The sequence below is a fragment of the Camelus ferus genome, chromosome 21, assembly GCF_009834535.1.
Source record: "Camelus ferus isolate YT-003-E chromosome 21, BCGSAC_Cfer_1.0, whole genome shotgun sequence".
Lineage (NCBI taxonomy): Eukaryota > Metazoa > Chordata > Mammalia > Artiodactyla > Camelidae > Camelus > Camelus ferus.
In genome coordinates, this window is record NC_045716.1 from 2,837,128 (window position 1) to 2,847,517 (window position 10,390).

At 52.9% G+C, this 10,390-nt stretch overlaps 1 protein-coding gene across 2 annotated transcripts; it reads left to right on the plus strand.

Annotated features, from left to right (window-relative positions):
* The first annotated feature begins 640 nt into the window (after nucleotides 1–640).
* ZNF648 (zinc finger protein 648) lies at nucleotides 641–9,932 on the plus strand. Of its 2 annotated transcripts, none has more exons than XM_032463592.1 (2): nucleotides 641–768; nucleotides 4,027–9,932. In XM_032463592.1, exon 2 carries the CDS (start codon nucleotides 4,087–4,089, stop codon nucleotides 5,794–5,796), a length of 1,710 nt encoding a protein of 569 aa, XP_032319483.1. In that variant the 5' UTR covers nucleotides 641–768; nucleotides 4,027–4,086; the 3' UTR covers nucleotides 5,797–9,932. The 2 variants fall into 2 exon arrangements, with proteins under 2 accessions (XP_032319483.1, XP_032319482.1); XM_032463591.1 differs by lacking the exon at nucleotides 641–768 and adding an exon at nucleotides 2,411–2,686.
* The last annotated feature ends 458 nt before the right edge of the window (nucleotides 9,933–10,390 follow it).

Consider the following 10,390-nt stretch of genomic DNA (forward strand, 5'->3'; position numbering starts at 1 on the left):
AGGTGTCAGCAAGCTCCCACCAGCTCTAGGGTAAAAATAATAATTTACTGAAGGTACCACACTCCCATCCCCCTATTTTAATGTCCTGAGCATTCACCCCAATAAAGGCACATTAGACTCCAGTGGGTTCAAACTGTGGACATACTGAGTCCCATATCCTGGGCTAACCTTTCTCTTCAAAATGAACCTGCGTGGGAAGCAACGCTGAAAGATGGAGAGACAGGCCTGGTTTGTGCATGAATAAGGAAAGAAAATTATCTCCCTGCACCCCACCCCCAGCTAAATGGTCATGGGCATCTTTGAGCCAGTGACGACCGCAAAGTAATTCTGGGAACACCCCTGCTCCCAGGGGTGAGAAGGAGGGATCAGAGTGAATAGGAGGGAGAGGACCACCTGCAGGAGGACTGAGTAAACTTTCTGAGGTGGGGAGGAAGGGAGAGAGGGAGGAAGGGAGGCAGGGAGGCTGGCCAGGGCCGGAGGGGGAGTCGGGAGCAGAGGGAGCAACCAGATCAGCTCAGGCAGTGAGACAGGGCAGCCCCACTGGATTTCCCAGGCTGCCCTCTGGGATGCAGGCAGGAAGATTGAGTGTATTACACTGGCCCCACCTCCTGAAGCTCCCTCCGCAGCTGCTGGACTGGACACAGAATCGTGAGGAACAGAGACACTGTCTCCGCTGATTCGTACCCAACTCTAGCTCCGCTGGCTGAGAAGCCACATGTGACAGAGGAGCCAGGACCAGGGGCCCACGCGGCTGTCTGCATTTCCCAAGTAAGTGACTGTCTGTGTCTGAGCCAGAAGTGAAGAGCAAAACCTGAAGGTGGTGGGCAGAGGAGAAGGTGGGAGGCGGCTGCCCTGGGATGGACCCAGTACCTTCTATGGAAGGAAAGAGGGGCAGGGACCAGGAGCTGGATCAGGCCCTGAGGCCAGGCTTCTGCAGAGCATCCATGTCCAGGTGTGAGGTAGGTGAGCTGGGGCTGCACCTGGACAACTCCTGGCCAGCAAGCCTGGAGGCAGTTCCAGGAAAGGACTGTGCTCTGACCGCATCTGGGGGTCAGCACATCTGGAGAGCAGACGGCGGCATCAGTATTCCCCTTCCTGACCAGGAATATTTGTGTCGACTTTGCCAGAAAATCCCGCCCTGAACCCCTGCCTTCCTCTCTGTCTTCTTGGTGGTCGAGAAGCACCTTTGGCAGCTACAGAAGGAAGAGAGCAGGATGTATTCACTGGGGATGTGGCTGCAGACACAGGAGGCATTTCCTATCTGGAAAGGCAATCTCCCGGCAGCTGTGAGCTAGAGGGCTGCGTGCTGCCCCGAGGAGGCTCACCTGTGGCCCAGAGGAAGCGGGGTGAGAGACGTGTGATGTAGAATGGGGTGTGTGTGCCGGAGGCGGGGAGGGGGGAGGGTAAGGTAAGCCGTCTGCGAATAGTTCCCCATGAACACGCATGGCATGTTGTCCCAGAGAAAGAAAAAAGCCTCAGAAGTCTGTTTCAGTCCAATCCAGCATCCCTTTGCCATCCACCGGTGCATCACAGCCCCTGATAGGCATGCTGGCCTCAGTAAGGCATGGTAAGCTGACCAGTACTGGGTCCCTCTATTAACCACACACACAGCCACTCTCTAAGAACCACTATGCTGAAAATATGTCAAACCTGGTTTCCGGCCAAGAGGTATGCCAGCTACACTTTGATGTGTTATGGGGACAGAGCAGAAGGGTCAGAAGGAGGAGTGATCCCCGGCCTTCAGGGCACAAAGGGCCATGAGAGGCTGCACCGCAGTTACGACCGCATTGTGTCCTCTCGTTCTCTACGGCTCCTGCGTCCAAGGAGAAAGTGAGGATTCCTCCCCGTCGCCACCCCATCCACACACAGCCACTGGGCTGATGACCAGGCAGGAGCTGGGGGAAGGCCAGCTTGGTGAAGGGGGGCTCATAACACAGGACGTGACTTTACTGTGTGACCCTTGACCACCAAACTGAGATGCTCATCCACCCAGATGTCTCCCAGGAGCCACGCTGCAGGGCAGAGGAGCAGGCAGCCCAAGAAACAGAGAACCAGTCACTGAATGCCCGCCGACTGCAGGGGCGCCCCCAGCCCATCCAGCAGGGGCAGCAGCTCCATCCTGCAGATGGAGAAGGAAACCAGGCTCGGAGATCTTTGTTGACAAACAGGCAGATAATTTGGACTGTTTGGTAAACATCTGTCGAATGAATGAATGAACAGATCTTACTAAGGGATGATGGCAGCCTCCCGCCTTAAAGAGGACCCACTGGAGCCACATCAGGTGCAGAGAGCCTGCCTCTTATCCCTCCGAGGGAGGGGGGAGGGGGGCGGAGGAGGAGAGAAGCAGCTTTCGGAAAGTAAACACTCAGTGACTCATACCCCTGACCATCCCAGGCAGCGGTCTCCGCAGCCTGTGGCCTGGCCTCTCTCTCCTGCGGAGGGCAATTTGGGTCAACAGGAGCCGGGAGAAGCCCAACCATGAGGCCCCTGAGCCAAGGATCCTTGGCCGAGAAAACACAAGGGGCTTTGATGCCTCAGAAAGCAGCAGCTCTCCCCCCAGGATGCTGTGGCTGCTTTGGGCAGGGCCCAGCCTGGACAGGCCTCAGTGTGGGGGCCACGTGGGGGAGGCCTTGAAGTTAGAAACCCCAGGGCTGCTGCTGCCTATGAGCTGCGGGACCTCAGGCAGGTAAGTAACCTCTTTAAACCTACCTTTCTGGTTGTAAAACGGAAAGAATACTGTAATAGTAAGAGAGTCGATCTGAAAGGTGGCTGGGAGGAGTAGATGAAGTCGTATTGCTTGCCTGGATCGTCACGCCCGCTCAGAACACGGACCTGCTAGCACCACTTCCTGCCCTCCGGGATTCTCAGAGGGTTCCTTCCAGACCAAAGCAAACTCAGCCCTCTGGTCAGAAACTGCTCCTCCCCCTCAACCTCCACCCCCCCAACCCCCTCCTCCACAGAGCCCCTCACTAGCCTGCCTGTCATCCAGCAACTCCCCAAAAACTCACACACACAATCCTTATTAACCAGCCTCGGCAGGCTTTCTCTGCATCTTCAAGCTTAAAATAAAATCAGTCAAAAAAATGCAACTCAAAGACTCCCTTGTCTCATGCCTTGCTGTCAAAACCCCAAGTCCATGCTTCTCAAGTTGGGGTACGCGCACCCCTGGGAACACATGGGGGCATGCCAGGAATATGTGAGGCCATGGGATAAATATAGCACACTTGGGGAAAAGCTAAACATTTAAACTGAAGGTAACTGAAAACGCAATTTTTATGTTGAAACCAACGTGACACAGAATGTACATTCTCATGAATGTTTAAGACGAAGCAATATTTCAAAGACAGTCCAAGCTTGGGGTGGGCCTCCCTTTCTCCCTGGTGCATGTGTTTATCCTGCCCAGAAGCTAGGGGTTCTTCACTGCATAGGCCTGAGAAGCCCCACTTATGCAGTGACAGACAGCTCGGTATCTTTTTGGGAACACCTCTGATGTCTTCCTGACTCCCTCCGTTCCCCCAGGAGCTTATCCTTGGCTTTGGAAGAGGTGGCCCACACAGCCCAGAGCCTGGGAGGCAGTTCCCCAGCTGTCACAATCAGGAGATGGCAGACTTGCACTCCTGGCAGGAACAGCAAGAGCCAGCCTGGTTTTCAGCTTCCCAGCTGGGCTGACTATTTAAGAGACTTGACGGAGAGCAGACCTTTGCCGCCTGCCCTCTTATCTAGCCTTCCCCAGGCTCACAGAGAACCCACCTGGCTAGCAGTTGGGGGTTTGAGGACCTGGGGCAGGGCAGGGTACAGATGGCCATCCTGACAGCATCATCTCCTGGGGCTTCCAGCAAGTGGGACCTCCAAAGGATGAAAGGCAGCTGTGGAGTTTTCAGCAGAACCCAGCTCCTCCTACGTCAGTGAGGCGCAAAAATGTGGCTGGCATGGCTACCGGATGGACACACAGATCAGTAGTGAGAACCTCAGTCCTGTGGCCGGGAAGGTGATTAAGTCCATTCTTTGTACTTTTCCCTTTTGCAGGTATCCTGAGCCCAGCGGAAGTCCATCTTGGAGGAGCAGGGCTAGAAGGGCCTGAACACAATGGCACAGATGGAGCCACAGGACCAGTGGGGCCAGGTGTCTCCTCTCTGCAGGTTGACTCAGGAAGCTTATGCCCCCCAGATGCTGTGCGTGAACTTAGACAGTAAGGACGAGGCTGGTGGAGGGGCAGGAGACAAAAAGGGCACTGGTGGCCCTGATCACCAAGCCTGTCCAAGGGGCAGCTCCCAAGTGACTGAGGACAACCCTGACTTGCCATGGCAGCATCAACCCCGCAAGAAAGAAGAGAAATTCTCTGACTCCTGCAGTGCCCAGGGCATGGGAAAGAACCCCATGACAGTGCCCGGGAAGACCAGGGGGGAAAGAGATGAGACAAAGATCACGCCGACCCAAGACTCCACTGGAGCTAGCATGATTCTGAGTGCCCTCCCCAGGGGCCTCTCACACACGTGGTTCAGTCGGACACAATCTCTTAGGGGCTCATTACCTGCCGGCAATGATGGAGACTCCAGGGCAAACCTGAACGCTGCCTTGGGTGTCCCATCCAACTTCCCTGGTTCTGGTAAGTATTTCTGTGCACAGAAAGGTGTAGACAAGCCCCCAGACAGCTCCTCTCTGGTGTGTGTCCCAAAGGTAGGGGGCAGTTGGGACCTCTCCACGCAGGAGGCACACACACCAGCCCAGGGGTCAGCCACCCCGGCCAGCCTGGCAGAGGCCGTGCTGGCCAAAGTGCAAAAGGGCCTGAAGGGCCAGGAACCGGGGGGCGCAGGGGAGGGCAGGCGAGGGGAGGTTCATCCCTACAAGTGCCTGCGGGGCGGGCGGGCCTTCCAGAAGCCCAGCCACCCGATGAGCCCCACGCAGACGCCGGGTGCCAAGCCTTACGCGTGCGAGCTGTGCGGGAAGGCCTACTCCCACCGGGGCACGCTCCAGCAGCACCAGCGCCTGCACACGGGCGAACGGCCCTACCAGTGTCCCTTCTGCGACAAGGCCTACACCTGGTCCTCGGACCACCGCAAGCACATCCGCACGCACACGGGCGAGAAGCCCTACCCGTGTCCGGACTGCGGGAAGGCGTTCGTGCGCTCCTCCGACCTGCGCAAGCACCAGCGCAACATGCACAGCAACGACAAGCCCTTCCCGTGCGCCGAGTGCGGCCTGACCTTCAACAAGCCGCTGTCGCTGCTGCGCCACCAGCGCACGCACCTGGGCGAGAAGCCCTTCCGCTGCCCCACCTGCGACCGGGAGTTCGCCGTGGCCAGCCGGATGATGGAGCACCAGCGCGTGCACTCGGGCGAGCGGCCCTTCCCCTGCTCCACCTGCGGCAAGTGCTTCACCAAATCCTCCAACCTGATCGAGCACCAGACGCTGCACACCGGCCAGAGGCCCTTCAAGTGCGCCGACTGCGGCGTGGCCTTCGCGCAGCCCTCGCGCCTGGCGCGCCACCAGCGCATCCACACCGGCGAGCGGCCCTTTCCCTGCCCGCAGTGCGGCCAGGCCTTCGCCCGCTCCTCCACCCTGAAGCGGCACCAGCAGATCCACTCCGGGGAGAAGGCCTTCCTCTGCGCCGAGTGCGGCAGGGCCTTCCGCGTCGCCTCGGAGCTGGCCCAGCACATCCGCGTGCACAACGGCGAGAGGCCCTACCAGTGTGAGGACTGCGGCCAGGCCTTCACCCGGTCCAACCACCTCCAACGACACCGCGCCAGGCACCGCAGCTGCAAGAAGGAGCCCATCCCCTGCTCCTCTGACGAGTGAGGGCTCCATCAGTTCACTCTCAGGGAAGGCGAAGACGCGGCCGACCTCGTTGCGTGGAACCCTCCTCCACGGACGAGCCCACTCTGTCACATGGTGTGGCCACCTAGCCCCTCTGGCCAGCCTCTCCTCCCAGTGGGTCTCCTCCCAGCCTCCGCTCCCACTGCTGACCTCACTGGGACTGCTTCCCCGTGTGTAAGGTGACATAAGACACCTTACCTCTCAGGCCTGCCCTGAAACTGAAGGGAGACCATGTGCACGAACCACTTCCCATGGCTCCTGGCATTCCTGGGGCACTCCGGCATGTGCGCGGCTGCTGCTGACCGCGGAGACATTGGCCTCGGCTCTATAATCCATCCCCAGTGACGTGGGGTCTTTTACAACTTACATCTGCATTTGTAACTCTTACTAGTATAAAATTCTCATCCGCTCTCAAAAACAAAAACAAACAAAAAAGCGGGTGGCCAGACTGATTTATATATTTGATCCCCCATATAGAAAGTAATGGGGTTGAGGGGAAGTACGCAGATTCGCCGTTTTAGGTCAGTCTTTCCGCTGTATCTCAGAGGTCAAACTCCATTGGAAAAGGATAAGAGAAAGTAGCCAGAGCTGATCAAGGGTTGAGTGTTTTGGTTGGGGCGTCTCAGTCGGAAAGTATAGAATTATATGCTGGGCAGTGTGTTGGGGTCCAGGGACACAGTGAGAAAAAGACTGGCCCACCCTGCCCTCAAAGCCACGTGCAAATACTGAAAAGGCATCAGGGGCTGGCCCTTTTCAGAGAAAGGCGCTGTTCAGTTTTTACATGAATAAAGAAATCCCCCGGAGTGCTCTCTATGAGGGACTCTTTCCAAAGCAACAAAGTATATCTGGGGGTAACTCACACCCAGCCAGGTGGCCCAGCGTTTCACTCTCCTAATGATATGATTTTACTCTGGGGACTGTCTTTCTGAGTCTTAGCTTTGGATTAGAGAAGGCCTTTATCTTAAAGAGAAGGGCGTTTGTCTCCTACATTTAGGAACCAGTTATCCTAGAAGCCCAGAAAATCCTTAGCATCTGAAAAGGAGGCACGCTCCTCTTTACCCTGGAGTTTAGTAACTGAAGCTTCCCTGAGTTTCCCTGGCAAAATTTATGTGCCTCCTCTCTGGCCACTTCTCTTCCTGTTTCCACCTGGGAGCTTCCATCACATGCTGTATTTACAGAGGAATCCGCCCATTTACAGAGAGATACTCAAAATTTCTCCCTATGGGCCTGACCATGGTTCAGGCAACCTTTTAGGTTCATTTAAATTTACCAGGATCATGAGCTCTGATATGAAGTAAGTAAAATAGAGTGCCCTTTGCCCAAGCGCCAGCCAGCTTGTCTGTGTTTCGCAGTCATTAAAACCAGACTTGGAAAACAACATGACTCACAATGATTCTCTACCAAGGTTATTTGAAATTTGCACTACGAACAGCCATTCTTAAAAATGTATTGACACATACTTGATTTCGTACAGTTTAGAGCCCGTAGTTCTTAGCTCTGGACCTCAGCTGGGAGGAATCCATGACTTCGCAGAGGTCCCTTGATGCTCAGGGGCAAACAGCCACTTCTAATCTTGCCAGAGTCAGATAAGGTATTCCGCAAGAAGGCATCGTGCCCTCCTTTTGAGGATAGCTTTAGCGTATTTCTGAAGTTGCCACCAAAGCCTGCCAGATCTGAATTTCCCTTGGATAGCAGCTGGTATGGATTCAGGGAGTGACTGCTAAATAGTGTTCTCATGCTTCACATATGGGGGCCAAAGTGAAGTGGTATAAAGGTCGTCATGCCTTGTTTGATGAAGGTAACCTTACAGCTCTGACTGCTCGCCTAGAGGCTTTGTGTGTTAATTCCCTTAGTTACAGCTGCATATCCAAACAACAGAGTCAGCCATTTTCTGGGTCTCACACTAAGAGCCAGTGGTGGGTTCCTGGTCCCATCCCCATCATTTTCCAGTGATACGACCTTGCCTTCAGCTTCTGCATCAGAATTGGCAAAACAGGAATGATAATGATGGGGTAATAAAAAGTGTGAGTCATCCTACTGGGAGAGGAACTTTGAATGCAAAGGCATTAGACTGGTGGAGGAGTCATAAAAATCAGTCATAACCTTGTGTCTATGAAGAGAGTAAAGGCTAGCATATTTTTTCTGGATAATCAATGAAATACTTGAAGACTGAAATTACCATTCTTTTTCTTTGTGTTCTTTTTTCTTAAGCTAATTGTTGTAACTGAGCAAGACCCTGTGGGGCTTTCCAGGGTCAGGCCCATCCCCCATATCCTCTGCTGTAGCTCCTCTCTGAAGCACCCAGATAATAGTATCTTGTGTGTATTTCCTGAGTTTTTCAGATGCTTAAAACCACCACCAAAGGGAAGAAATTAACTACCTGATGACTGAGAAAGCATGGCCCCAGACCTTCTGGCGCCCAGGGGTTGGTAGTGTTGACCAGCCCTGTTACCTCTACATCAACCAATCAGAGAATTGTGCACGAGCTCATCCCATGCACTGCAACCCTCCTTCCTTACCTGGCCTTTAAATATGCTTTGCTGAAACCCTTTGGGGAGTTGGGGTTTTTGGGCGCATGGGCCACCCCATCCTCCTTCCTTAGCCCTGCAGTAAACCTTTCTCTGCTCCAAACTTTGATGTTTCCCATTTGCTTGGCCTCATGGTGCAGCCGGCACATGAACTTGCCTTCAGGAACAATTTTGGCAAGCCACCGCAGGAGTCTGTACCTGGGGCAGGTCAACCCTGGCCCGGGGCAGCCCCTTCCTGGGGTCCCAGCAGCTGCCAGAGCTCACTTCACTCCGGGGCAACCCCAGAGGGATTGTCCCCAGCAGGCACTAGCGCCCTACAGCATGAGATTCTTTGGAGCCTAGAAACGCCTGGAGCTACGGTCTGCATTCAGAGCCGCCTAAGGGTGAGCCGCTCTAGCTCCAGCAGACTGGGAATTCTCTCCACTCCATCTGGGCTCATTCCCACTGAGAAGTGAGCCCTTCTGGGTCTGTTCTCTTTCAGGAGCTGGGCCTGTCTGTTTGGAGGCCTCCTTTTGGGGGTTGAAGTGGAATTCTTAAACTACACCTCCTCTGATCGTGCGACTGTGGCCTGTTTGTTGTTTGCATTTTTGTGTGTATCGTTTTGGGGTGAGCCACTCCAGCTTGCACAGAGTGGGAAAATTCCACCTGCTCCATCTGGGCCCGCTTCCCTTGCAGGGAGTGAGCCATTCTGGGCTCATTGAGAGCCACTCTTGGTCCGTTCTCTTTTGAGAGCTGGGCCCGTCTGTCTGGAGGCCTCCATCTGGGAGTGGAAGTGGGATTTGGGGGCTACACCTTGTCTGATCTTTTGTTTGTTGTTTGCATGTGTGTGTTAGAACCTGCGTTGGTCACTTGAGACGTCTTTCAATAACTGGGCTCACGTGTGACGACACCAGGGTCTCCTTCCCTGTTGCATTGGCCTCGTCTGTGGTGAAGCGTTGGTTGAGATGTTCCCTTTCTAGTCTTGGTCTTTCATTCAGCTTCATCTCTGATGGGACACTGGTTGGGGGTCTCCCTTTTTGGACTGACAGGGCATTGGGTAGCAGTTCCCCTTTTGGGAGAGAACTGTGACCCTGAGAGACCATTCTGAATTGCTGTTTGCTTGATCTTTGATAACATTGGCCATGAATAATTAACTAGGGATGATCAGGGCTCTGTTCCATCTTATATATGATCCTCTTAGTGTATATTTTGTACAATCTTCAGCTGTGCTCCCATAAATAAAAGAAAATATTTTTTTAATTGTAACACTGTGACCTCAGTATCCCTGAGCTCTGGAGAACAATGACCCTAATGGTTTTGCTGTTATATTGAAGTGGGCCTCATGCAATTTTGCTTTTATCTTGGTGGGGGGTCTTGGTACCTGAGTCCAAATCCTGTTCTCTCTTCCTAGTTTCACTGAAAGTGAAGGCATCTGAATGGGAGTAAATAATATATATATTATTATCTATTACTGTTATTTCTTTAAACTGGAGTGGGTATTTGGGAACTAGGGGGAAAAAGTCCCTGAAAATAACCGAGATGATTAGGTTTTGCATAAACCCTTAGAGGAGGAATTTGTCTTTCTCTTTCGGTGCCTTTGAGATGTAAATGACCTACCTGGGCTCTCAAGGAAAAAGGTTTTTTTTTAAACTCATAGAAAAACTGGGAGTTCTCTGGTTCTGTCTTTACGTAAAAATCAACATATAAAAGAGCTCTATTTAATTGACTTAAAAGTAAGCACCTACTGAATTAAATACTCCTAAGTGTAAAAGACGCTGGACAACAAACTTCAGGCTCATGTGATCTAGGAAATATTCAATATTAAATTAATATCTGATACTGAAGGTAGCTTAAGCTTGTCGGTCTGATCAACACAGACACGTCTTTTATTGCACCTAGGTTTACTGAAGGTCAATAGGTTCATGTTGCTTCTGTTGCAGTTTGTCAGGAAGGAAAAAAAATGTTGATTCATTTGGTATGACAAAATTCTTGTAAGTAAATTAAATGCAAATAATATAAGAAAAAGAAAAGTAGTCAAAGATTATTTTAAAAAACAATTCTAAAAGAAG